At 57.4% G+C, this 26,728-nt stretch overlaps 2 protein-coding genes across 5 annotated transcripts; one reads left to right on the top strand and one right to left on the bottom strand.

Annotated features, from left to right (window-relative positions):
• Nucleotides 1–1,619: 1,619 nt before the first annotated feature.
• On the bottom strand, nucleotides 1,620–4,722 carry TLNRD1 (talin rod domain containing 1). Of its 3 annotated transcripts, none has more exons than XM_054713387.1 (2): nucleotides 2,373–4,722; nucleotides 1,620–1,859 (listed from the first exon to the last, which is right to left on the bottom strand). In XM_054713387.1, exons 1-2 carry the CDS (start codon nucleotides 3,447–3,449, stop codon nucleotides 1,725–1,727), a joined length of 1,212 nt encoding a protein of 403 aa, XP_054569362.1. In that variant the 5' UTR covers nucleotides 3,450–4,722; the 3' UTR covers nucleotides 1,620–1,724. The 3 variants fall into 3 exon arrangements, with proteins under 3 accessions (XP_054569362.1, XP_054569363.1, XP_054569364.1); XM_054713388.1 differs by having other exon boundaries at nucleotides 2,388–4,722; XM_054713389.1 differs by lacking the exon at nucleotides 1,620–1,859 and having other exon boundaries at nucleotides 2,364–4,721.
• A 10,263-nt stretch (nucleotides 4,723–14,985) lies between these two features.
• On the top strand, nucleotides 14,986–25,010 carry MESD (mesoderm development LRP chaperone). 2 transcript variants are annotated; one of them, XM_054713383.1, is made up of 3 exons: nucleotides 14,986–15,203; nucleotides 20,142–20,374; nucleotides 23,804–25,010. In XM_054713383.1, exons 1-3 carry the CDS (start codon nucleotides 15,024–15,026, stop codon nucleotides 24,057–24,059), a joined length of 669 nt encoding a protein of 222 aa, XP_054569358.1. In that variant the 5' UTR covers nucleotides 14,986–15,023; the 3' UTR covers nucleotides 24,060–25,010. The 2 variants fall into 2 exon arrangements, with proteins under 2 accessions (XP_054569358.1, XP_054569356.1); XM_054713381.1 differs by having other exon boundaries at nucleotides 14,986–15,227.
• The last annotated feature ends 1,718 nt before the right edge of the window (nucleotides 25,011–26,728 follow it).

The following is a 26,728-nucleotide window of genomic DNA, read 5'->3' as shown; positions in this document are numbered from 1 at the left end:
GATCTGTGGGAACTGCCAAGGTTTAGGCTGCACAACCAACCCCAAGAAATTCGTGGTCGGAGCAAACGTGAAGTACGTTGCCGCGTCTATGCAGGGGCTCTCCCGCGGCAAGAGCTGCGAATGGATCCGTTGTGCGTCAGTGAAAAAAAAAAAAGTTAAAACATCTCTAGGCTCAGCAACACCATCCACTCCTCTCCCGTCTTTTTGCTTAAAACGTCTGCAGGCAGGAGCGAAAGCTACCTTTCGGTAACTTCAGATTTCAGTCCACAAAGCGTTCTTCCAGCATACACTCGAGCAGAGCCTGTCTTTCAAGGTCAAGGTCACAGCCGTAAACCTTTGGCCTGCAATCCTGCTGGGATTCTTTTTTTTAAAAAAAATATTTTATTGATTCTTTTACAGAGAGGAAGGGAGAGGGATAGAGAGTCAGAAACATCGGTGAGAGAGAAACATCCATCAGCTGCCTCCTGCACGCCCCCCTACTGGGGATGTGCCCGCAACCAAGGTACATGCCCTTGACCGGAATCGAACCTGGGACCCTTCAGTCCGCAGGCCCGACGCTCTATCCACTGAACCAAACCGGTTTCGGCCCTGCTTGGATTCTAAGAAGTTCTTAACACTTTGTAGAATGCCGGTCCGGCCACTAAAACATCTAGAACCCTTGCCCTAGCCGGTGTGGCCCAGTGGATAGGGCATCAGCCTGCGGACTGAAGGATCCCGGGTTTGATTCCGGCCAAGGGCACATGCCCAGGTTTCGGGCTGGATCCCCAGTAGGGGGTGTGCAGGAGGCAGCCGATCAACGATTCTCTCTCATCATGAATGCTTCTATCTCTCCCTCTCCCTTCCTCTCTGAAATCAATTTTAAAAATATATTTTTTTTTAAAAAAAGGCCGAGCTTAAAACAGCCCGGGAAAGACAGGTCTGCTTACTGCGAGCGAAGTCCTGTGTCTGAAAGCCTTGGTCCCATTGACTTAGGGGGACCCTCAAGGGCACATGCCCAGTGGGGGGCCTGAAGGAGGCAGCTGATCCATGATATTCTTTCTCCAATGATGTTTCTCTCTCTCTCTCTCTCTCTCCCTTCTTCTCTGAAATCAATAAAAAAATATATTTTATTATAAATTTTATTTTTTTAAAAATATATTGTATTGATTTTTTTACAGAGAGGAAGCGAGAGGGATAAAGAGTTAGAAACATCCATCAGCTGCCTCCTGCACGCTCCCACCTGGGGATGTGCCTGCAACCAAGGTACATGCCCTTGACCTTGGAATCGAACCGGGGACCCTTCAGTCCGCAGGCCGACGCTCTATCCATTGAGCCACACCGGTCAGGGCCATAAAAATACATTAAAAAAAAAAAATCTAGAACCCTCTAAAATCGCGAGTGGCTGGATCTGAACAGACCTGACCCCATTCAAGAGGCAAAGGCCTTCCGCGGACGGGACAGAACGTTCGGGACTCATCTGAGTGAGACTTGACCTTCCCAAGTTCAGGAAGGAAGCGGAGGGAAGGGTAGGAAAAGGGCCGAGGGTTCCCACACCCCGGAGGCCCCCTCCAGGGCCCACCCGCGGCGTGCCACCTCTGCCAGGACGCACAGCGCACAATGACCGACCGCCCTGAGCCATCTGAGAAACGTAACACTTTTAATGGATGAAATAAATACTCCAGTACATGCAAGGGACAAACTTGACATTGGAGGGGGTTGGGGGGGGAGGAGGGGGAGGGGAGAAATCACCCTATAGTGTAAATCAGGAAATAAAACACACTCACAGTAGCTCTTCCACCCCCCCCCCCGCCCCCACACCCCGTTTGCAAATCACGTGGCAATGTCAGACTCCTTCCACACCACGGATACGCCTCATCCAACTGGGGAAAAAAAAAAAAATGAAACATACAACAAAGGTAGCTACATCCATGTCTACGGAGTGAAAACTGAGGTAACCTTTCTTTGCATAAAAAAAAAAAAAAAGGACCAAAAAAAAAAAAAAGAAATGAACCCATGACCTCCTTCCTGCCCAATGAATGAATGAATGAATGAATGAAAAAGTCTGGGTGAGGGATTTCCGGGGAGGAGCTGGGGGTGCGGCCCCCAGCAGTTAGCATCCTCCCAGCTCCAGGTCCCTGCAGCGTGTGGGCTGCGGGGCTGGGGGCGGGCCGCGTGCGCGTGAAAGTAAATGGGGTGCATGGCCCTGTTTTCTGGAAGATTCCTCTGGAGCATCTAACATGGGGGAGGAGGGAGGAGGGAGGGGAGTGGGGCGTGTGGGAGCTTCACCTACGATTTCTTTGGTATAAATCGAGAGGGGCAAACGATAAGCATCTTCCTTTATTCCGGGGTGGCGGAGGGGGAGGGGGGAAGGGAGTAGGGGGGTGCTAATTCACAGAATTGGAATTCACTGGCGGTAAAGTCCTGGGCGAAGACCTCTCCCGTAAAGCCTGAGATAGCAGGTTGCAGCCTTCAGACACGGCGCAGGCCGAGTTCCTCAGCCTCTCCCTGTGGTCCGACATCTTGGCGCCCCCGTCGGGGTGCAGCGCCAGATCCCTGAGGCACTGGGTCAGGAGCACGCAGGCCGACACCACGCTCATGGCGCCGCCCAGGATGGCCGTCTGCACCGCCTTGCCCTCGGCGCTCAGGGCGGCCGCGCGCCCCAGGAACTGCGGCTCCGTGGCGAAGCCCACCAGCGCGCCCACCGCCTGCGCCAGCGGCCCGCTGAACAGGGCGCACCGGCCGCGGGCCAGCTCGCTGGGCGCCGCCTTGACCTCGCGCACGCAGGCCAGCAGCGCCGACGCGCTCGTGCTCATGCACTTGACCCCCAGCTTGAACTGCTCGCGCGCGAAGCGGTCCCGGGACTTGTCGCTGGCCAGGGCGCACGCGTCCGTCAGGAACTTGAGGTTGCGCGACAGGCCCTGCGACACCTCCAGCAGCAGCTGGGGGGTCATGTCGGCCAGCGGCGTGGCGCGCAGCGTGGCGCAGCCCTGCTCCACCTCGTGGCGGCAGCGGGTCACCCGGTAGCGGTCCACCAGCCCCGGCTGCGCGGGCTGGGCGCCCGGCGTGGCCACGGCCGCCAGGTAGGCCGCGTGGGCCGAGCACTCGGTCAGCGACACCACCAGGTCGCCCAGCTCCAGCAGGCTGTCCCCCGCCTCGCCGAAGCGGCCCATGTTCAGCTGGCTCTGCACGTCGTGCGTCAGGATGGAGAGCCCCTTGGTGCGCGCGATGATGGTGTCCCGGCACTGCTCGAAGGACTCGGCGCCGGCGCCGGCCGCGCCCTCGAAGAGCACAGGCCTGGCCTCGCTGGACAGCAGGAGCAGGTCGGCCACCAGCTGCATCTTGCCCTTGCACTGGTCGCACACGGCCACCAGCCTTTTCCGCGGCTGCGAGCTGGTCCCGCCGCCGACGGCGCTCGCGGGAGCCGGAGAAGCCGCCTCGCCGGTGGGCTTCCCCGCGCTGCCGCTAGCCATCGCGCCCGGGGGGCACTGGCATGCCGCTGGGGAGCCCGCTACCGCCGCCGCTGCCGCTGCCGCCGCCTGCGCAGCCGTCGCGACTCAGCTGGCCAGGGCCGCGGTGCCGTCCCCGCACCATCGTGCCATCCACCGCCGCGGGCGGAGGGCGCGGGGCGGCGGCGGTGGCGGCGCGGGGCGGGCCCCCGGGCCAGGGGACGCAGGAGGCTCTTCCAGGCGCGGGAAGGAGCTGCGGCGCTGGGCCTCCGGCCTCCGGGAGGTTTTGCAGGAACCATGAACCGGGCGCGGCAAACTCACGGGGCGCGCTCCTCGTTACCGGGCTGCCAGGAAAGTCCCTTCTGCGGGGCCGCCGCCGCCGCCGCCGCCGCCGCCTTCCTGGGCATGGCCCGGCCCCGCCGCTGGAGCGGGCGGGCGGGAGGGGAAGCTGGGAGTTGTCTCCTTTCCTTCCTTCCTTTCTTTGAAATCAAAATCCCTTCCTCGGGGAGGAGCGCGGCGGCGGCGGCCCGGGCGGGCTCTCCTGTCAGCCTCCTCGGCTCCGCGGGGCACGTGGGCTTCGGGAGCGGGGACCCCGCCCGGCGGCGGCGGCACTTCCCCGCGACGGTGGCCCGGCCTGGCGCTTGGGGGACGCGCGGCCTCCCCAGCGCATCTCCTGTCCCCGGCTCTCGGGAAGCGGCCCGGCCCGAGGGTGTGGCCGGTGCTGGCGCGGCCGCGCCGAGTCAGTCGGGCGGGAGCCGCACGGATTGCACAGAGGCCGCCCGCTCGCGCTCCGTCCGCCGTCCGCCCGCCACGCCCGGCGGCCCTTTCCCGCCTCGCCACTCACAGTGCGCGGCCCGGCGCCCGGGCGGCACGCCCTCCGGCCCCGCGGCCCGCAGCTGGCCGTGGGCGCGAGTCCATGCCCGGCTCCTCCTCCTCCTGCTCCTCGCCGCGGGCCCTGCGCATCGGACGTCCTGCGCGCGGGTCCCCGGCGGCTGGGCCAACTCACAAGGTCCCCGCGCTGCCGCGGCCACCCGCCCGGGCCCCGGCTTCTGCCATGTTTGCCAGCCTCCAACTTCCGAGCGAGCCGGAGGAACGGAAAGGAAGGGCGGGGGCCGAAAGGCACAGGGAGACGCCGCCTCCGCCCGGCTCGGCACCTCGGAGCGCGGCCGTGGGCGCGCCGCCCGGCTGCCCCGAGGCTCTCCTGGTCCCGGCCGGCCTCGCCCCCGCCGCCGCCGCCTCGGCCGCAGCCTCCCGGGAGCCTATAGAAATCTTTTGTGTGGCGTCACCGCCTTTCGTTTAAATCCCGCTTCCTCCTCTCGCCTTCCTCCGCCCCCTCGCCGCTGCCGGATGCTTGCGCGATGCGCTGCTCCTCCCCCGGGAAGCGGGCGGCTGCGGGCGGACGCCACCGCCCACCTCGGAGGCCGGGGCCGGCCGGTGGGCCCGGGCCTTCCCGCTGTCCTTGGTTGGGGGGGAGGGGGGGACGCAGGCCGCGGGGCCGGGGCTGTGCGCGCGCTCTGGGGAGTCGGGGCGCCGCCGCCGGCTGGCCTTACGTAAGCGCTCGGCCGGGCAGGGGCTCCGCGCGCCGTCCCCGCCCGGGGAGCAGGTCTCCGCGGTGACCTGTTTTCTGGAGCAGAGGGAGGAGGGCTCGGTACCATCCCCTGTGACTGGCGGGGGCCGGTCCTCGCGCTTGGCGGGACCTCGTCCGGCTTTCCAAGCGCCCCCCCCCCCGCCCCCGCTTTATGTGGCTGATCCTCTTCCACGGCGGGATCGGAGGGGCTGAGCGGGGCGAGGGGGGCGCACGGGACGCGGAGTCCCAGGAGCGCGGCTGGGTCCTGGCGGAGCCCTCCCTGGAACTCGGTGACTCTTGGGCAGTCAGCGCGCGGGCTCTGCGCGCCACTCGGGGGAGCGGGGGTGGGGGGGGGGGGGGAGGGTCACGCTCTCCCCGGCCACTCATCAGCGGGGAGCTGGCGCGAGCTCGCCCTCTCCCCCTCCCTTCCTCCCTCCCAGGACCCGGTTTCTGATCTCCAGATCAGATGTTCCGCTCTGACTGCTGCTGAGTCCTTGGCTCGGGAACTGGACCCGCCAGGGTGCGCCTTGGCTGGTAGAGTTTGCCCTCCCGTGACCTCTAGGTCTCGGCTACATAATGGGGTGACGGAGGCCAAGCCTTTGGAGGGAAACATGCTTATCCCCGTTCCTCCTGGGAAAACGGCTGCTCGGTGCCCTTCATGCCTTCCCAGGGTCAGGAGGGCGGCGCCCGGCCAGGCGAGGAGCCCACCCCACCTCCTCGCAGACCTTATTTTGCAGGAAGTGGTTGAAGCACCTGGGCTTCCTCCCAGCCAAGGGCCCCACCTCCGAGTCCTGAAAGGGGCCCTCTGGGTGCCCAGCCCACACGCAGGCTGGGTGTGGGCCGCCCCCAGAAATGGTTTCTTCCTCCATCCCCCTTCTAAGCCCCAGAGTCACCCTTTTCAGCCAGTTGCCACCTATATATATAAAAGCCTAAGCGACCAGTTGACCAGTCGCTATGACCCCCAAGGCAGGAGCTGCCCCCTAGTGGTCAGTGCACTCCCACATCCAACCTCCAGGGACCCCTCCTCCCCACCCCCGGCCAACCTCCTGCTGCCCTGATGGGCCCCAATCGCCAGCCAGGCCGAGGGACCCCCACCCGTGCACGAATTCGTGCACCGGGCCTCTAGTTGTTACATATAATGAGGATGACTTTGCAATTTACCGTCCAAAATGAAACACCCTGAGTGAGACCTGCTGTTAATAAGCTAACCATGAGCAGCAGGCGCCCAGCCTGAAGCCACCCACTTGCAGAGTGTGCTTGGCTACCTTCCAGACGCTGGCTGAGCCTTCGGGGGGTGCAGACCAGGGCCCAGAAAACACCCTTTTTTGAACAGGCAGCGGATCTTATTTTGGTACCGGGGAAAAAACAGCTGGATACACCAAGCTCTTCCCATGGCTGCCCAGGAGTCGCACCCCCGCTCTGCGCCAGGTTACTCTTGAAAGTGTGTTGGAATCGGGATTCCTCGGCCCCGCCCCCGGCTCCCCAAAGCCACCGGTGTCCCAGGGTCCTATTTATTTTCCTTTCCTTCTACGTATGCAACCTGTTTTGTTGTTGCTGGAGAGCTCCTACCCCAACAATGAGCTGTGTTACTCAGATTGCCCCACTGTATCCAGGGATGTTTGGTTCAACATTAAAATTTTTTTAAAAAATATATCTTTATTAACTTCAGAGAAGAAGGGAGAGGGAAGAGAGGCAGAAACATCAATCATGAGAATCACTGATAGGCTGCCTCCTGCACGGCCCCCGCTGGGGATTGAGCCCACAACGCAAGCATGTGCCCTTGACCGGAATCGAACCTGGGACCCTTCAGTCTGCAGGCTGACACTCGATCCACGGAGCCAAACCAGTTAGGGCTCAACATTAAAGTTCAGGAATGCCTCCATGCCTACCCTTTCTGGGGAGTCGAGTTCAGAGAGGGCAACAGACTCGCAAGAGTCACACCAGCCGGGAATCCCGATCTCACCATGGCGACAGTGAGAGCACCAAGGGAAGGAACTAGAGCAGAGAGAAGGCTGCCTAGCCGTGGTCGGCAAACCGCGGCTCGCGAGCCACATGGCGGCTCTTTGGCCCCTTGAGTGTGGCTCTTCCACAAAATACCACGGCCTGGGCGAGTCTATGTTGAAGAAGTGGCGTTAGAAGAAGTTTAAAAAATTGGCTCTCAGAAGAAATTTCAATCGTTGTGCTGTTGGTATTTGGCTCTGTCGACCAATGAGTTTGCCGACCACTGCTGCCTACCATACAGTCCGCTGGCAATGCGACAGGGCCACGTGATCCATTCTGACCCAAGAAATCAGGTGGAATGAGGTGATGGGCGGCCTGGAATTCTCAGTCTCCCCCCTGCTGTTCCTCCCCCAGGCCCTGTGTTCTGGGTGCTGTGGCCGAACAGTGTGGTGCGTCCGCAAGCCTACGTGACGTGGAGCAGACCTTTCGACCCGTGTTGGACATGAAGCATGAGCACAAGGTACACTCAGGGGTAAGCCGCTGAGATCTGAGGGTTGCTGTGGTAGCATACTTTTTAAAAATATATTTTTATTGATGTCAAAGAGGAAGGGAGAGGGAGAGAGAGATAGAAACATCCATGATGAGAGAGAATCATGGATCGTCTGCCTCCTGCAAGACACACTGGGGATTGTGTCCACCACCCAGGCTTGTGCCCTGAACGGGAATCGAACCTGGGACCTTTCAGTTCACAGGCCGACGCTCTATCCACTGAGCCGAACTGGCTAGGGCCGCTGTAGCATATTTTAAAGTTTGCATAGAGACCTTCTAGAATCCGGATAAGCCTTCCTATTTTGCAAAACAAGACCGGTAATAGAGGAAGGCTGTGTCTGCCCCCAGTCACTGGAGTAAGGATGTTTTCTTTAGAAAATAGCACTTAGCACTTCTATCCCTCTTTTAAAATTATGATGTGGCCCTGGCCGGTGTGTCTCAGTGGATAGAGCTTCGGCCTGCGGACCAATGGGTCCCGGGTTCGATTCTGGTCAAGGCCACATATCTCAGCTGCAGGCTCCTCCCCAGCCCGGGCCCTGGTCGGGGCTTGTGCAGGAGGCAACCCATCGATGTATTTCTCTCTGTCTCTCCCTCTCTCTTCCACTCTCCCTAAAAAAACCAATGGAAAAAATATCCTCGGGTGAGGATGAACAAGAAATAAAATGAAATGATGATGTGAAGTAAAGGTACTGTGCAAAAGTATTTTTCTTTTCCCCCCCCTTAATTTTGTATATTTTTCATTAAAATGGAAAAGGAGGGAAGGAAGCATGGAAACATGTAGACTGAAGGGTTGGCTGGGGGGAAGGCGCATGGAGCAGACAAGAGCAAGCTGGGACCATGCAGGCAGAAGAGGGCTTGGCCTCGGGAGGGAGGGTTGGGGAGGGAATGTAGGCTGCCACTTAGCAGGAATTTCATAAATGAATGACTGAAGGAGGTGGAAATGGAGGCACTGGGCCTCTAGTTATCTCCATATATCCCTCAGGTCCTGGCCTCCTGTGTCCGGGTATTGCTCATCTCCTCTGCTGGCCTGCAAGCTCTTCGGGGCAGGGGTCTTGTTATAGTCATCTTTCCCTCGGGGCCTCACCTGGGTCTTGGTTGTCAGTGGGCCCTTAGTAAATAAACTAGAGGCCCAGTGCACAAGTTCATGCACGGGTCAGGTCCGGCCAGCCCGGATCGGGCCCCCGATCAGGGCCAGGCCGGCTGGGGGAAGGGGCTGTGGGCAATTGGCCAGCAGGCCCCGCCCCCGATTGGGGTTGGGGGGCCTATTAGGAGCAAGGCCGGCCATGGGGAGGGGCGGTGGGCAGTGGGCCGGCCAGCCCTGCCCCTGAATGGGGTGGGGGGTGCCGATCGGGGGCCTGCGGCCTGGGGGATGGGCCATGGTAGTTGGCCAACTGGCCCTGCCACTGATCAGGGTGGGGGGGCCAATCTGGGGTGGGGCCGGGCGGGCAGATGGGCTGCAGGAGATTGGCCGGCTGGCCCCGCCCCCTATTGGTGTGGGGGGTGCTATCAGGGGCCGGCTGATCAGGGGTGGGGCTGGCGGGGAGTGGGGAAGGGAGGGGGCATTTGGCTGGCCCTCCCCACTCTTGACTGGGGTGGGAGAGTCCAGTCAGGCACAGGCCAGCAGGGGGAACAGGCCGCGAGGTTGGCCGGCCCGCCGCACGCCCTAATCGGGCCAGTTCGCTGGCCACAGTGGGCATCTGGGTGACTGGTCATTATGATCGCTGGCCTTTTATATATATATATATATATATATATATACACACACACACACACACACATATATATGAGAGAGAGAGAGAGAGAGAGATTGATTCTCGGAGAGTTGAACTGAATCAAGGTCCAAATGTCAAAACGGTAAAAATTCAATCAATCCAGATGTTTTCCCGTCGGTGGGTTCTAAGATGAATCGCCTCCTGAGGTAAAAGCCCGCAGCCCTGGAATTGTGTGTACAATCCCAACAACTTCTAGAAATCACGAGGTGACTTTTTCTGTCTACCTGGGATTCCCAGCACGTCTGCCCCTGCGTTTGGCAGCTGGCAGAATGAATGAGCGGGGCGACCCCTCCCAGCGGAGCACGTGACCAGCGGCCACAGCTGTGCATGTTTTCTAGCATGACTGCACCAGGACAGGGCTCCGAGCCACTGGGTGGAGCAATGTGCCCTGGGGAGAAAGCTTGTGACATTTCCCCTCTGATTTAAAAAAAGAAAAGGAAAAAAATAAACCAAAAAAAATTCTTTTTCTTATGAGATGTTCTGCTCAAGGTTAATAGAAATTGTTGCCCTAGCCGTAGTCGGTGTGGCTCAGTGGATAGAGCATCAGCTGGCCTACGGACTGAAGGGTCCCGGGTTCAATTCTGGTCAAGGCCACACGCCTGGGTAGGGGGTGTGCAGGAGGCAGCCGATCCGTGATTCTCTCATTGATGTTCCTGTCTCTCTCCCTTCCTCTCTGAAATCCATCTACACTAATAAAAGAATAAGATGCAAATTGACCGTACCTTCACGACACCCACCAGCCAATCAGGAGCGAGTATGCAAATTAACCCAACAAAGATGGCAGGTTGATTTGCATATGCAGGCACCACCCCAGCCACTCCGGGCCTCTGGGCAGCGTGGGAAGGCAGAAAGGCGGCTCCAGGCCGGAGCAAAGGCGGTGCCGGCAGCCAGGGGAAGGAAGGCCTATTCTTACATGAATCTTCGTGCATCAGGCCTCTAGTAAAAATGTATTTTAAAGAAAGAAAATGTCATAGTGTGTGCACATAGAGATGTATGCACGAATATGTACACTATCGGCCACCACTCCAGGGAGAGAAATGAAGCTGTGATGTTCCCTAAGAGCAAAGGTGAGGCGGACATTGTCAGCTGGTTGCCTGGTCACCATCCACTTCCCCTCTTCCCTTGATAACAGAATCCCAATAATTTTATTTGGGGTGCGGATGCATCCAGCAACAAGACAGTTGCCCAGCCTACCTCGGAGGGCTAGGCTCCAGCCGAGGAGATGTAAACACAAGCGGCGTGTGGAATGTCCGAGCGGGCTGCTTGACAGGAGCTGACTCCATGGAAAGGTATGTTCCTTTGGCCTCCCTTCCCCCTTCCTCTGGATGACTGTCAGCTTGATGGCTGGAGCTCCGGTAGCCATGTTGGACCTTGAGGCGACCTTCAGGATGGGAGCCATAGGCCAGTATGATGGAGTGGGACGACAGAAGACTGGGGGCCACAATACCAGCCCTAGATGCTTGGTTTCCAACTGCTTTTCCGTGAAAGAAAAACCCAGCAATGACAACAAAGCCCTCTCTCTCATCTAAAGCACTTAAAAAAAAAAAAACAAACAAAAAGAGATTTAATTTTTTTAAATATATTTTATTGATTTTTTACAGAGAGGGAGAGGGAGAGAGTTAGAAACCGATGAGAGAGAAACATTGATCAGTTGCCTCCTGCACGCCCCCTACTTGGGATGTGCCCGAAACCAAGGTACATGCCCTTGGCCGGACTCGAACCTGGGACCCTCCAGTCCGCAGGCCAACACTCTATCCACTGAGCTGAACCGGTTAGGGCTAAAGCACTTTTTAAACAATTTAGTTTTCTGTTACGTACAGCCTATTCCAAGCATAGCCCTAGCCAGTTTGGCTCAGTGGATAGAGCGTCGGCCTGTGGACTGAAGGGTCGTGGGTTTGATTCCCATCAAGGGCACATGCCTGGGGTTGCCGGCTCGATCCCCAGTGTGGGGCGTGCAGGAGGCAGCCAATCAATGATTCTCTCTCATCACTGATGTTTCTCTCTCTCTCCCTCTCCCTCCTTCATTGAAAGCAATAAAAATATATTGGAAAAAAAAGAAAAGAAACAATCCAATAAAAATTGGCAAAATACTTGAACAAACACTTAAAAAAAAAAAGTACAACAGACCGGGTGGCTTAAGAATGATAACATAAAAAAAACACATGGAAACCTGTAAAGAATTTTTGGGAGTTTATTTGAGCCCAACTGTTGACAAATGCTGGGAAGCAGAACCCCAACGGATTGAGATGATGCTCCGGAGAATTGGGGTTCCATCTGTTTACACATTGCAATCAAAGGAGGGACGTAGGTGGGTTACATGAAATCCATTGGGGATGGACCAGAGAGGCGGGAGCAAGCAAAGGGGGGGGGGGGGGAAACCCCTGGGATTGGATAAAAAGTGAAATGATGGACACACACTCAGGTGGGTGCAGGGACAATTCACATGACAATGAGGGGATCTGTGGTCTCTGTCCTGGCGCCCAGCACAGTAGGCTGTGCCCCGAGGGGTCCGGAAAAAGGGGAGTTACAAGGTACCCAGACATTCCAAGGGTGTGTTATCCCAGATGCAAAAAGACAGGCTCCGTGAAGGCAAAGGCTGACCTTGTCCGGGAAGAGACCGGCCTTGGAGGTGACCCCCCACCATCCCTGCTTCTCGTTCAAGTTTAATTTCAGACCATCCTGTGGGGTGACGTGAGGTCTCTGAGTTTGCAAGGCCGCCACGCAGGCCTCCCCTGAGCTGTCAGGACAGCACGTGGCCCCTTTCGTCCACAAGAGACAAAATTGTGTTTTCTCGCTGTCCTGGAGGCTAGAAGCTCCTGATCAGGTGTGGACGGGGCTGGGTTCTTCTCAGACCTCGCTCCTTGGCTTGTAGATAGATGGCTGTCTTCTCCCTGTGTCTCCACATGTCTGCCCCATCCATGACAATGGCCAATTTCCTCCTCTTAGAAAGGCGCTGGTCCTGCCGGACTGGCGTGGCTCAGTGGTTAAGTGTCAACCTAGGTCACAGTCGATTCCCAGTCAGGGCACATGCCTAGTTGGGGGCTTGATCCCCAGTAGGGGGCGTGCAGGAGGCGGCCGATCCATGATTCTCTGTCCTCATTGATGTTTCTCTCTCTCTCTCCCTCTCTAAAATCAATATATATATTTTTTCTTTTAAAGACACTTGTTGCCTTAGCTGGCTTGGCTCAGTGGATAGAATGTCGGCCTGCGGACTGAAGGGTCCCAGGTTCGATTCCGGGTCAGGGCACATGCCCAGGTTGTAGGCTCGATCCCCAATAGGGGGCGTGAAGGAGGCAGCCAATCAATGATTCTCTCTCATCATGGATGTTTCTCTCTCTCTCTCTCCCTCACTAAAATCAATAAAAAAATTTTTTTAAAGGAAAGACTCATCCTATTGGATTAGACCAGTGGTCGGCAAACTCATTAGTCTACAGAGCCAAATATCAACAGGACAACGATCGAAATTTCTTTTGAGAGCCAAATTTTTTAAACTTAAACTTCTTCTAATGCCACTTCTTCAAAAGAGACTCGCCCAGGCCGTAGTATTTTGTGGAAGAGCCACACTCAAGGGGCCAAAGAGCCGCATGTGGCTCGTGAGCCAGTTTGCCGACCACGGGATTAGGGCCCCAACCTAACCACCTCATGTTAAATTATCTCTTTAAAGACCTTGTCTCCAAATACAGTCACATTCTGAGGTCCTGGGGGTCAGGAGTTCCACCTGTAAAATCTGGAGGGATGCAATTCAGCCCATAACACAAGGCATGAATGAAGAGGTTTATTGTGGCTATTATTCTTTTTGTTCATAATAGAAAATTTATTAATACTAGTAAATGTCCAGCAACAGGGGTCATAGAGGAGCAAACGATTGATTGGCATATTAGTACCAAACCATAGAGTAGCTCCGTCTAAAGAATAAAAGCTTGGTCCTGGCCGGTGTGGCTCAGTGGATAGAGCCTCGGCCTGTGGATTGAAGGGTCCCGGGTTCGATTCCGCTCAGGGCACATGCCCGGGTTGTGGGTTCGATCCCCAGTGTGGGGCGTGCAGGAGGCAACCGATCCATGATTCCCTCTCACATCAATGTTTCTCTCTCTCTCCCTCTCCCTTCCTCTCTGACATCAATAAAAAAATATTAAAAAAAAATTCTTAGAAGCAAGCAGCAGGCCTGCCATTTAAAACCCGAATTTCAAAGCGCCTGGGACCGGCACCTTTTTAAGAAAACAAAAAAGTGAATGATCCGGCCTTGAAAATTCAGGACGCGTCAGTCAGCGTCTGCGTGCGAAGAAACACTGCAGCTATTTTAAAAATGAAAATTAAAAAAATAAAAAAAATGCTTTTTCGAGTTCCAGAGCTGACAGGAGCATCTTTGAGAGCTGGTGGCATGGAATCCTCTAGAAGTAATTTTTTGGGGGTTATTTATTTTAAAGCTTTTTGAAGCACGGGAGCTGACAGGAATATCTGAGAGCAGGTGGAATGGAATCCTCTGGAAGTCATTTTTGGGGTTATTTTATTAATATATATATATTGATTTCAGAGAGGAAGGGAGAGGGGGAGAGAGAAACATCCATGATGAAAGAGAACCATGGATCGGCTGCCTGCTGCACGCCCCACACTGGGGATGGAGCCCACAACCCGGGCATGGGCCTTGGACTGGGAATCGAACCTGGGACTCTTCAGTCCGCAGGCCCACGCTCTATCCACTGAGCCACACCAGCCAGGGCAGGGGTTACTTTAAAGCTTTTTGGAGCCCGAGAGCTGATGGGAATATCTGAGAGTGGGTGGAACAGAATCCTCTAGAAGTCATTTTTGGGGTTATTTTATTTTTTAAAAAATTTTTTTTATTGATTTCAGAGAGGAATCGAGGGAGAGAGAATTGATGAGATTCACTGATGGGCCGCCTCCTGCACGCCCCCTAGTGGGGGTGGAGCCCGCGACCCAGGCATGTGCCAGGACCTGGAATCGAACCCGGGACCCTTCGGTCCGCAGGCCGCCGCTCTGCCCACTGGGCCACCCCGGCCAGGGCTGGGGTTATTTTAAAGCTGTTTGGAGCCCGAGAGGCGGCGGGAATATCCGAGGGCAGGTGGGACCGAATCCCCTCGGCAGGCCCCTCCGAGGAAGCCGCTCAAAGTCTCAAAAACTCCTCCGGGGAGATCGCCGGGGGCCGAGGGGACACGCCCGGACCCGCGCGCCGGCCTTTCCTGAGGCCGAGGCGGCGCCAACTCACCTCGCGGGCGGGACCTGCGGCCTCTCGAGGCGCGGCGAGGGCTCCCGGAGGCCCCGAGGGAGCTCTTGGCCCGGGGCCTCGCGCTGGAGGGAGAAAGGTCGTCCTCTGGCGGAAAAAGAGCGGGAGCGCAGCCTGGGCCCGCCCGCCACTCCGGCCGCCGCTCCGCCCCTCCGCCCCGCGCCGCAGCCAGACTAGGGGAGGGGTCTTGGGGCGGGAAAAGATGGCGGAGGGGCGGGTTTCCGGGTCGGACGGGGCTGGGCCTGATAGGTCAGCGCGCCTAGGGGGGCGGGGCCACAGAGGGGGCGTGGCCGGAAAGCATGCTCAGGGTGGGTCCGCCCCTCCGCCCCGCCCCGCAGCCAGACCGCGGGAGGGGTCGTGGGGCGGGAAAAGATAGCGGAGGGGCGGGCCTGATAGGTCAGCCCGCCTCGGGGGGCGGGGCCGCGGAGGGGCGTGGCCGGAAGGCACGCGCGGGTCCAGGTTCCGGAAAGGAGCGTTCGGGGCGGGGCCGACGGCTCGCGCAGACGCGGGGCGGCGGCGGCGCGGCGAAGATGGCGGCCTCCAGCTGGCTCTGCGCGGCCGTCCTCCTGCTCTGTGCCTCCGACCTGCTGCTGGTGCTGCCGCCCGGGGCCCGCGCGGCCGAGGACCCGGCTGGGAAGCCCGGCGAGGCGGCCCCGCCGCCCCCGAAGAAGAAGAAGAAGGACATTCGCGATTACAATGATGCGGACATGGCGCGTCTCCTGGAACAGTGGGAGGTCCGCGGGGCGCGCCCCTCCCCCCACCCCCTCAACCCCCCGGGCTCTGCTCCGTCTCTGGCCCTGCACCCCCTCCCTGACCTCTCACCCCCTCCGTGTCGCTGCCTTCCCACCCTCTAACCTCCTCTCTGCTCGCGCCCCGAGTCCTCGCTGACCTGTTCGAGCCACCGCTCACCCTCCGGGCCTCCCCCGACCCCGGCGCCCCGGGCCCACGCCGCCATCCCACTGCCCTCAACCAGCTTTTCTGGGGCCTCTCCTCTCGGGTCAGCCTCTCGCGTGGAGCCGTCGTTTACCTCCATTGCCCTGGCCGCCCATCCCCTCTTCCTCCTCCGTGGTCCACGATCCCTGCAAATGGCAGGGAGATCTTTTGCACTGTATTCCCGAACAAGGGCGGGGGGGGGGTTAAGATTACTTTGTTGTTATTTTTAATATACTTTTATTCATTTCAGAGAGGAAGGGAGAGCGGGAGAGAGAGAGAAACATCCATGAGGAGAGAGAAACACAGATCGGCTGCCTCCTGCACGCCCCCTACTGGGGGAATGGAGCCCGCAACCCGGGCCCGGGCCGTGACCCGGAAGCGAACTGTGACCTCCTGGGTCATACATGGGTCGAGGCTCAGCCGCTGAGCCACGCGAGGAGGGCAGGGTTACTTTGCAAGAGGGTCAGCTCAGGTTGCAGGGTTCTGCCGTCTGCCAGGTCAGCAGGATTGCAGGCTTCCCACGTGGGCGCATTTCCCTGCTGAGAGTTTCGTAGTTTTAGGGGTAACCGGGGCGGTAATCCAAGGCTAGTTGCTCGCTCTCTCATGAAAGCCACCTTTTTTTAAAAAAAAAAAATTTTTTAATTAATTAATTTTCATTTAAAGGAGCAGTGACTTCTGTTTCGTGCGAGTGAGCTTTCGGAGTGCACCGGAGTGTGTAATAATTACAGGGAGTTTGTAATAAGCTTTTTTTGTAATTTTTTTCTATTTATTTATTTTATTTTATTGATTTCAGAGAGGAAGGGCCAGTGAGAGAGAGAAACATCAATGATGAGAGTATCACTGATCGGCTGCCTCCTGCACGCCCCCTACTGGAGATTGAGCCCGAAAGCAGAGCATGTAACCTGGGACCTTCCAGTCTACAGGTGGACGCTCTATCCACTGAGCCACACCAGCTAGGGCTGGAATAAGCTTTTTTAAAAAAAATAATTTATTTGTCTTTATTGATTAAGGTATTGCATATGTGTCCTTATCCCCCCATAACTCCCCCCCCCCCACTCATGCCCTCACCCCCCTGGTGTCTGTGTCCGTTGGTTAGGCTCATGTGCATGCATACAAGTCCCTTGGTTGATCTCTCCCCTTTCCCCTCCCCCTCCCCTACCTTCCCTCTGAGGTTTGACGGTCTGATCGATGCTTCTCTGTCTCTGGATCTATTTTTGTTCATCAGTTTCTGTTGTTCATTATATTCCACAAATGAGTGAGATCGTGTGATATTTATCTTTCTCCGACGGGCTTATTTCGCTCAGCATAATGGCTTTTTGGCCAAGACCAAGTGTAATGAGCTTTTTAGATGAAGTTCTCGAGGCAAGAATACGTCGCCTCCTCTTTCTCTTCCCTAGGTGGTTAGATTGTCTGGGTTCATTCAGAGTCAGGATCCAGGGATCCTGTGTCACCTCGGGAAGGTCAGGTCTCCTCTAGGCCCCAGGCTCCTTATCTCCAAGATGAGATCTTACTGGAGGGCTCCTGCCAACACTTAATATTTGGTGATGTGGGTTGGTTTGTTTGTTTTAAATATATTTTATTGATTTCAGAGAGGAAGGGAGAGAGAGAGAGAGAGAGAGAAACATCAATGATGAGAGAGAATCATGGATTGGCTGCCTCCTGCACGCCCCACACTGGGGAGCGAGCCTACAACCCAGGCATGTGCCCTTGGCTGGAATCGAACCTGGGACCCTTCAGTCCGCAGGCTGGTGCTCTACCCACTGAGCCACACCAGATAGGGCATCAAGTGCAGTTTTTGATCTGCCGAAGTGAGAACACCGTCTCTGTGGGACATCCCACCCTGGAAATACTCAGCCTGAGCTAGACGGAAGGGGTGCTCAGGATGAACAGTGGGTCCGACCATTGGTGGCAGCAGGTACCAATAAAAACAGCCGCAATGCAAAGTAGGAATTGCTGAGCGCTATAAAAAGGAAGTGCGGCCCAGCTGGCGTGGCTCCGTGGCTGAGCATCAACCTAGGAACCAGGAGGTCACGGTTCAATTCCCGGTCAGGCCACAGGCCCGGGTTGTGGGCTCCATCCCCAGTGTGGGGCGTGCAGGAGGCAGCCGATCCATGATTCTCATCATTGATGTTTCTCTCTCCCTCTTCTTTCCTCTCTGAAATCAATAAAAATATATTTTAAGAAAGGAAAGGAAGTGCTGTGGGGCTCTCAGAGGGCTTCGAGGAGGAAGTGGTATTAGGCTAGAGGGGTGGGGGGAAGGGCCTTCCTGACGGGCAGCATGAGCAGAGGACAGGACCCGTGGGAACCGGGCGGCGTGGAGCAGATACTGACAGCCGAGGCTCTGCCGTCAGACCACCCAGGTTCCAGCCACTTCGCCTGTGAGCATGGACGGTGAGAGCCTCTGTCCTTGAGTCTCCTCTTCCACTGGATAGAGGTGTGGATAGCAAGCACAGGTCGTTCTGAGAATCAACTGAGAGAGCATGGAAGAACCAAGAATATGGCAGCTCGGCCCCGCCGGTGTGGCTCAGTGGTTGAGTGTCACAGGTCAATTCCTGGTCAGGGTACGTGCCCGGTGTGGGGCGTGCAGGAGGCAGCCTTGTCAGTGATTCTCATCATTGATGTTTCTCTCTCTCTCTCTCTCTCTCTCATCAATTAAAAAAATATGTATATATTTTTTAAATGTATTTTTATTGACTTTTACAGAGTGGAAGGGAGAGGGATAGAGAGTCAGAAACATCGATGAGAGAGAAACATCGATCAGCTGCCTCCTGCACACTCCCTACTGGGGATGTGCCCGCAACCAAGGTACATGCCTTGACCGGAATCGAACCTGGGACCCTTCAGTCCGCAGGCCGACGCTCTATCCACTGAGCTAAACTGGTTAGGGCTAAAAAATTTTTTAAAAATACAGCAGCTCATGATTAGCTGTGGCAGCATAAAAACCAGTCCTTTGATGTACATTCGTTTGCTTGGCTGGAATAGACTGAAGCAAGGCGGTGAGAAGTAAGGATGGTGGGAACCAGTGCGGCTGGGCCCTGATGCCGTGGGGGTTGGACGTCAGAAGGACACGCAGTCCCTGCTGAGTTAGAAAAGCTGTGTACCCCGGTATTCCAGTACTGGGCTGTTCGCCTTTAATCTCTCATAATCTCATCCCAAAACACGTTTTCTCTTCGAAGCCCCCTTCTTTGTGCAGATGTAGCTTTTACAGCTGTAGTTTGTGTGTTTTCTGCTGTTTATGTTTTCCGTAATACTTTTTAAAAATATATATACACTGAGTGGCCAGATGATGATGACTCTGAACGCATAATAATTTGGCCACTCAGTGTGTATCCTATATAATAAAAGGCTAATATGCAAATTGTCCCTCGACCAGCAAGCAGGCAGGCTGGCCAACCGCCCATGTCCCCTCCCCCTGGCCAGGCTGGCCGTAACCCACCCATGCACGAATTCATGCACCGGGCCTCTAATATATATAATATATATATATATATATACATACACACACACACACTGAGTGTCCAGATTATTATGCGTTCAGAGATGATCATAATCTGGCCACTCAGAGTGTGTGTGTGTGTGTGTGTGTGTGTGTATTGATTTTAGAGAGGAAGGGAGAGAGAGAAACATTGATGAGAGAGAATCATGGATCAGCTGCCTCCTGCACGCCCCCCACTGGGGATGGAGCCTGCAACCCAGGCATGTGCCCTGACCGGGAATCGAACCGTGACCTCCTGGTTCCTAAGTGGCCTCGCCGGCCGGGCTGAGGACTGAGATGTGTTCTTTGGAGGACTTGGCCGTTGGTTGACTTCTGTGGCCACAAGGGGGCAGCATAATGTGTTGAAAGGACGGGTTTTGACCCCAGCTTTGCCCCTTGGTAACTGATCCTCCCTGTCCTTACCCATAGAGCCAGGTCACGGCCCACTTTGCAGGGTGCGTGCAGGCTAAACGAGCTCATGTTTGCAGACACTACTAACGTGAGCGCCCTTTCCCGGTATCTGTGACACACCTCCACCCCCATAGTGCTTCCATCTCCATGGGTGTTTTTCTCCCCGGGCAGCCATCCCTAAACCCACCCCCTCCTCTCCCTGCCACTCCCTCTGTGACAGTGTGAACTGTTTGTCACGTGTGTCAGTGTGTGTTCTTCCTCGCTGTGCCGTGTCGTCTCCCCATGCCAGGATGTGGCCAAGTTCACCGTCGATCATGTTGGGTAGAGTCTTTGGGTGTGAACACGCTGTGATTGGCGACTTGGAGTGACGGCAGTAAGGACTGCCCGAAGCTTAGACGTGAATGCCGTAGGGGGTGGGCTTTTTTATTTTTTATTTTATTGATTTTAGAGAGTAAGGGAGTGGGGGGGGGGGGGTGGGCGGAGATAGAAACATCAGTAAGGAAGAGAATTGTGGATCGGCTGCCTCCTGCATGCCCCCCACTGGGGCTCAAACCCACAACCAGGGCATGAACCGTGACCTGGTTCATATAGATCGATGCTCAACCACTGAGCCACCCTGGCCGGGTGGCCTTGGACTTGAGAAGGAATGCGCAGTAGAAAGTCAAGCACGGGGGGACCTGCTGGGTTTTCTTCTTGTCGGTTATGACGTTGGTCACAGACACTCCCCCCCCCACTCCTTACCCCTCACCCCCCTTCCTTCTGTGTGCATGCTCTTGCCTCTGCCGGGTGCAAACCCCATTTCTGACGATCGGCGCTCCCCTCCCCGTAGAAAGACGATGACATAGAGGAAGGAGACCTGCCGGAGCACAAACGGCCCGCGGCCCCCGTGGACTTCTCGAAGCTGGACCCGGGCAAGCCGGAGAGCATTCTGAAGATGACGAAGAAGGGCAAGACCCTCATGATGTTCGTCACGGTGTCCGGGAGCCCCTCGGAGAAGGAGACGGAGGAGATCACCAGCCTGTGGCAGGGCAGCCTCTTCAACGCCAACTACGACGTCCAGAGGTGAGCGCCGCCCGCCGAGGGCTCCCTCCAGCGGGGTGCTCTGTGTTGGTTTTGTCTTTGCTATGTATGCTGTTAACCCTCACCCGACGGTGTGTTTCCATTGGTCTTTAGAGGGAGGGGAGGAGAGAGGGAGAGACAGAGGGAAACATCCATGTGAGAGAGATGCATCAACTGGTTGCCTCCTGCATGAGCCCCAACCAGGGCCCGGGCCAGGGAGGAGCCTGCAACCAAGGTCCATATGTGCCCTTGACCGGACTCCAACCCGGGACTCTTCGGTCCACAGGCCCAAGCTCTATCCACTGAGCAACACCAGCTAGGACCCTTTATTTTTTTAAATATATTTTTATTGAATTCAGAGAGGAACATCCATGATGAGAGAGAAACATGGATCGGCTGCCTCCTGCACGTCCTACACTGGGATTGAGCCTGCAACCCAGTATGTGCTCTGATCCGAAATTGAACCCTGACCCTCTGGTTCCTAGGGTGACTTGAACCACTGAGCCACGCCGGCCGGGCAACAGAATGGCCTTTAAAGAATAGCCATCATTGGTCAAAGCCAGAAAGTTATTTTTGTTGTTGTTGTCTTAGTAACTCCTTTCCTCATGAGGTTTTATTCATCTTTGTACCTTTAACTTTTATCTGAGTAAAACGTTGTCTAGTTCAGCCTCTGTGGGGCCCCCTCAGGTACAGGTGGCGTGTGCTTCCTAAGAAGTACCTGCTCTGTGGAGAGCACCTCTGTGTGGCTGCGTGCACACAGAGACCTGGCTCACGGAGCACCTCCGTGTGGCTGCGTGCACACGGACCTGGCTCACGGAGCGCCCCTGTGTGGCTGCGTGCACACAGGCACCTGGCTCACAGAGCACCTCTGTGTGGCTGCGTGCACACGGGGACCTGGCTCACGGAGCACACCTGTGTGGCTGCGTGCACACGGGGACCTGGCTCACGGAGCACCTCTGTGTGGCTGCGTGCACACGGGGACCTGGCTCACGGAGCGCCCCTGTGTGGCTGCGTGCACACGGGGACCTGGCTCACGGAGCGCCTCTATGTGGCTGCGTGCACACAGGGACCTGGCTCACGGAGCGCCTCCGTGTGGCTGCGTGCACACAGGGACCTGGCTCACGGAGCACACCTGTGTGGCTGCGTGCACACGGGGACCTGGCTCACGGAGCGCCTCTATGTGGCTGTGTGCACACAGAGACCTGGCTCACGGAGCACCTCTGTGTGGCTGCGTGCACACGGGGACCTGGCTCACGGAGCGCCTCTATGTGGCTGCGTGCACACAGGGACCTGGCTCACGGAGCGCCTCCGTGTGGCTGCGTGCACACAGGGACCTGGCTCACGGAGCATCCTGCCACCCTTGACACTCTCGATTCCTTCATTTCTTCTTATTACTTTCACTAGAGGCCTGGCTCACGGAGCACCTCTGTGTGGCTGCGTGCACACGGGGACCTGGCTCACGGAGCACCCCTGTGTGGCTGCGTGCACACAGGGACCTGGCTCACGGAGCGCCCCTGTGTGGCTGCGTGCACACAGGGACCTGGCTCACGGAGCGCCCCTGTGGCTGCGTGCACACAGGCACCTGGCTCACGGAGCGCCCCTGTGGCTGCGTGCACACAGGCACCTGGCTCACGGAGCGCCCGTGTGTGGCTGCGTGCACACAGGCACCTGGCTCCCGGAGCGCCCCTGTGTGGCTGCATGCACACGGACCTGGCTCACGGAGCGCCCCTGTGTGGCTCCGTGCACACAGGCACCTGGCTCACAGATAACTGGTGTAAGTGAAGCGTCCGGTTTTCACAGCTCCTAGGAGCCTAAGGTGCAGTTTTAAGGGATTTCTTTTTTCCTACTCAGTAGCCGTTCTAAAATCGAGGGTCTTCCCAGGCCTTAGTTTAGGAAGCACCTATATATATAAAAGCCAAGCGACCGGAATGCTAGCACGACCAGTCGCTATGATGCGCACTGTGTCTGCTGATCCGCCCCCCAACCTCTCGCGGCCCCTCTCCCCGGCCGGCCTCACCCCCGATCGGCCTCACCCCCGATCGGCCCCCATCGGGGTGGGCTGGCAGGACCCCACCTGTGCACAAATTCGTGCACCAGGCCTCTAGTGAAAGTAATAAGAAGAAATGAAGGAATACGAGAGTGTCAAGGGTGGCAGGATGCCTTCGTTGGCTTAAATCGACACGTAGGGGAACAGATCTGCCACCACTGTCTGATGGAGCCCCTCAGCAACAAAAGAGCCATACCCGCTGGCAGCGAGTGGCCCACCCAGACTCCATTCTCTTCCTCTTGGTCCTCGGCACCTGCTGAGTGAGGAGTGTGGACGCACGTGGGCTGCTGCTGTTAACCTCCGGGCTAGGCTTTCTGTCCAGGAGGCGGGAGCCCTCATGCCCTTCATGGGCCTCAGCGAGACCCAGTCGAAACCAGTGGTTTCCAGCCTTTATCAGCAGAGGCTTTTTGTCAAAGGAAACCTTAACGGGGCACCTCAGAACGTAAAGCAGATTCACGGGGCAGCTGCTCGTGCTTCCCAGCAGCCCCCGGGGCCCTCCTCATTCCCTCCAGGACGGGCTCCCGCCTTCCCCACACCAAGCCCAGGTGTTGCTGCCTTTTTTTCCCCCCCCCATTGATCTCAGAGAGGAAGGGAGACGGAGAGAGAGAAACATCCATGATGAGGGAGAAGCTGATCGGCTGCCTCCTACACACCCCATGCTGGGGATGGAGCCCACAACCTGGGCATGTGCCCTGACTGGGAATCGAACCCTGACCTCCTGGTTCATAGGTTGATGCTCAATCACTGAGCCACGCCAGCCAGGCCAGGTGCTGCTTCTGATTTGAGGGGTGAACTGGTTCAGTCTGCTAGGATCTCAGACGAAGTTTCACAAGGTTTTGTCCCGTGTTCCTGTAGAATTTGAAAGGAATTGTTTTTCCTGGTTAAGTGCCACAGAAACTCTGACCCTGTCCAGGGGTGGGGAACGTCCGGCCCACGGGCCGTAGAAGGCCCGGGAAACCATTTGGTCTGGCCCTGCCAAGGTATTAGGGTGAGTTAATTAAATGTTTGACCAAGTATAACAGGCTAGTTTATTTTTTTTATTGGTTTCAGAGAGGGAGGGAGAAATAGAAACACCAGTGATGAGAGAGAATCATTGAGTGATTGACTGGTTGATTGGCTGCCTCCTGCATGGCCCCTCCTGGGGATCAGGCTGTAACCCGGGCATGTGCCCTGACCAGAATTGAACCCGTGACCTCCTGGTTCACAGGTTGATGCTCAACCACTGAGCCACACCGGCCGGGCTCACGGGCTAATGTCTAAGCTGATGATGGTGTGTGGCTGGCGGATGATGTTATAGATACCCACACGGCCCGGGCAGGAAAAGGTTCCCCACCCTGCCTTCGCCCTTGACCGGCCGAGCTGACCCATGACCTCTCCCCGTCCAGGTTCATCGTGGGCTCGGACCGCGCCATCTTCATGCTGCGGGACGGGAGCTACGCCTGGGAGATCAAGGACTTCTTGGTGAGCCAGGACCGGTGCGCGGAGGTCACCCTGGAGGGCCAGGTGTACCCTGGCCGCGGCGGAGGCGGCCAGGAGAAAAACCAGACCAAGCCGCCCAAGGGCAAGAAGAAGGAGGGGGGCCCGAAGCCTCGCGCCTCGAAGGAGGACAACCGGGCGGGGAAGGCGCGCGAGGACCTGTGACGGGCAGGCGGGCACACGCGGGCGGGCGGCCGGCCAGGGCCCGGCGGGCGGGTGTGGGGACCCACACCGCGTGGCCTTCTGGCTGCTTCTGGAGTCTGCCCCGCGCCCGGGGGTGGGCAGATCAGTCACTGTGGAACAGGCTGCGGGTGCGAAGGCAGCTTTCGCATTCTCGTCGGACACGGCCAAGTTCAGGGTTCCTGTGCAGACGCGCCCGCCGGAAGCCTGCCTGTGGCGTGTTCCCACTCACGTTGGGGGCAGTCCCTGAGCGCCGTCAGCACCCCCAGTGCGCCCGCTCCGGTCGCGTGTCTGCTTTTGGGTTTGTGCGTTGGTGTTGAGAGAGGATGGAAGGACGCCAGGTTCTCGTCAGACACGTGAAGACCTGATGTCACTGAATCGGGCTCTTCCTTCGCGCCCCAAAAGCGTCGCTTCGTTACTGTGAAATGGACACGCACCTCGGACCACCAGGTCATGTGCACCCGCCCCTCTCGGAGCCGCCGAGACAGGAAATCCCGTCCCCCGAGGTCCCGCGCATCTCCTGGGATCTCCTGGACGCCCCTCCTCCTGGATGAGAGGACTCGGGGTGTCTGCCCGCTGCTGGGCGGGCGGTGGGGTCAGGACCCCGTCCTGTGTCCCTATTCAGGAAGCAGCCGCGCTGGCGTGTTTGCCAGGCCACGTGACAGTGTTAAAAGGTGTCAGGAAGCGGCGCCGTGTGGAGTGTGGCAGGGCCCGGCACGCTCCTTCATATGTACATGTGTCTGCTGAAGTGCCTACATGTGTGTGTGTCTGTGTGGTCCTCATGGGCCCTCCCTGCTGGTGTCTGGTTTCCCCGTCGCCGTGGAGCCGCCTCTGGGGGGAGGGGCGGGATAGACACAGGTGCCATTTTTCAGAACCGTTGTTTGTAAAAGCCTTCCCTTGTGGTTTTAACAGAAGAATACATGTTCGTGGTGAGCACGTGTCATTGCTCAAGATTGTCCCTCGCCACTGCCGCGCTCTTGTCCCTGCAGGAGCTGCTACGGGTGTTTCCCAAAACACGTGCGTTTGCCAGCTCGTAGCGCCGTGTGTGCGCGTGTGTTGGCCTCGTGGGTTGTGGGGTGTGTGTGTGTGTGGGGGGGGCCTCACAGCGTCTGTCTCCGCTGGTGTGTGTGTGTGTGTGTGCGCGCGCACACTCGTGTGTGTGTGAGGGGGAGGCCTTGCAGCATCTGCCTGGTGTGCGCATGTGTGTCTGTGTGTGGGGCGGGGGGCTCGCAGCGTCTGCCCTGGTGCTGGTCCCTCCCTCTCATTCTGTGCTCTGGTGGGTGTTGGCCCTGCGGTCCCCCATCTCCAGGCCCCCCTGCAGGATGGAGACCTGACCCTGCCGTGTTCCACGGAACACATGAGCTGGGGCTCACCGCTGAGAAAAATGAGGTCAGCGGCTGGAGACCGAGCCCTGCTGTGTCCTCAGGAAGCGGTGGCTGCTGCTCTCATGCAGCTTGAGCCCAGAGGGTGTGAGTCGGGAGCCCGTCCAGGCGCTGTCAGGATGGCGCACCGCAGGCCTCGGTCCGTCCCTTCAGCCTCTGACCATGGCCTCCCCATCGGGAGGTCACTGAAATGGAGCCGGGTGTCCACGAGGGGGCGGCAGAGCCCCGCCCCGCCGCAGGCGCCCACCTGCTCTGCCCTGCCGCAGTGGAATGCCCCAGCTGCTGCTGGAGCCCACAGACGGCTCTGGCCGCGCCTGCCCAGTGTCTGAACATCAGCCGGCACCCCTTCCTCCGACTCTTTGATCTCCGTGTGCTGGCGGCGGGCTGCAGGGATTCAGTTACTTGGTTGTCATAGCGACCCCAGGCCGAGGGCGCTAGGTTAACCCCATCTTCCACCCAAGCCAACTGGCGGCTCAGAGAAGTTGAGCATTTTCTTCAAGGTCACGGTGCCGGGACGTGGCAGAGCCCGGACCTGAGCTCGGGCAGCTGTTGGGAAGGAGTCAAAAGGACACCTCTTTCCTGTTGTCCGATCGGAAAAACACACAGTGTGTGGTGTGCCCCCGATTTTTAGTCATCAGTCTATGTGCCGTGAGATGAAAAAGGTTAAACCCCAACCGGCTGGCTCAGTGGTTGAGCATCAACCTAGGAACCAGGAGGTCACGGTTCGATTCCCGGTCGGGGCACAGGCCCAGATTGCGGGCTCCATCCCCAGCGTGGGGTGGGCAGGAGGCAGCCGATCCATGATTCTCATCACTGATGTTTCTCCCTCCCACTCTGAAATCAACAAAAATATATTAAAAAAATAATAATAGAAGGTCAAAAATCGCTGGGATAGTTCTTGGGAGTGAAAGCAGACCCGGAGGGCATTTCGCCGGCCTTATTTTTCTCAGCTATGAGCCCCAGTTCATTTTTAAATTTTTATTTTATTATTTTTTTTAATCAGAGAGGACGGGAGAGAGAGAGATAGAAACATCCATGATGAGAGAGAATCATGGACCGGCTGCCTCCCACACGCTCCCCACTGGGGATCGAGCCCACAACCTGGGTACATGCCCTGACCGGAATCGAACCTGGGACCCTTCAGTCCGCAGGCCAACGCTCTATCCACTGAGCCACACTGGCCAGGGCTATGAGACGCAGTTCAAAGGAAAACATCGAGCAGACAGGGTGGCCTCTTGCGCATTTACTAGGGTACAGCGAGGTTTCCCCCCC

The sequence above is a fragment of the Eptesicus fuscus genome, chromosome 25, assembly GCF_027574615.1.
Source record: "Eptesicus fuscus isolate TK198812 chromosome 25, DD_ASM_mEF_20220401, whole genome shotgun sequence".
NCBI lineage: Eukaryota > Metazoa > Chordata > Mammalia > Chiroptera > Vespertilionidae > Eptesicus > Eptesicus fuscus.
The sequence above is the reverse complement of the archived record's forward strand: the minus strand, read 5'-3'. Positions and strand labels throughout refer to the sequence as shown.

Coding starts and splice junctions, on each gene's coding strand:
- TLNRD1 (XM_054713387.1), bottom strand. CDS start 3,449: ATGGCTAGCGGCAGCGCGGGGAAGCCCACCGGCGAGGCGGCTTCTCCG. Junction 1,860..2,372: donor CGCCAGTGAATTCCAATTCT/GTGAATTAGCAC, acceptor TTTTTTCCCCAG/TTGGATGAGGCGTATCCGTG.
- MESD (XM_054713381.1), top strand. CDS start 15,024: ATGGCGGCCTCCAGCTGGCTCTGCGCGGCCGTCCTCCTGCTCTGTGCC. Junction 15,228..20,141: donor GTCTCCTGGAACAGTGGGAG/GTCCGCGGGGCG, acceptor CCCTCCCCGTAG/AAAGACGATGACATAGAGGA. Junction 20,375..23,803: donor GCCAACTACGACGTCCAGAG/GTGAGCGCCGCC, acceptor CTCCCCGTCCAG/GTTCATCGTGGGCTCGGACC.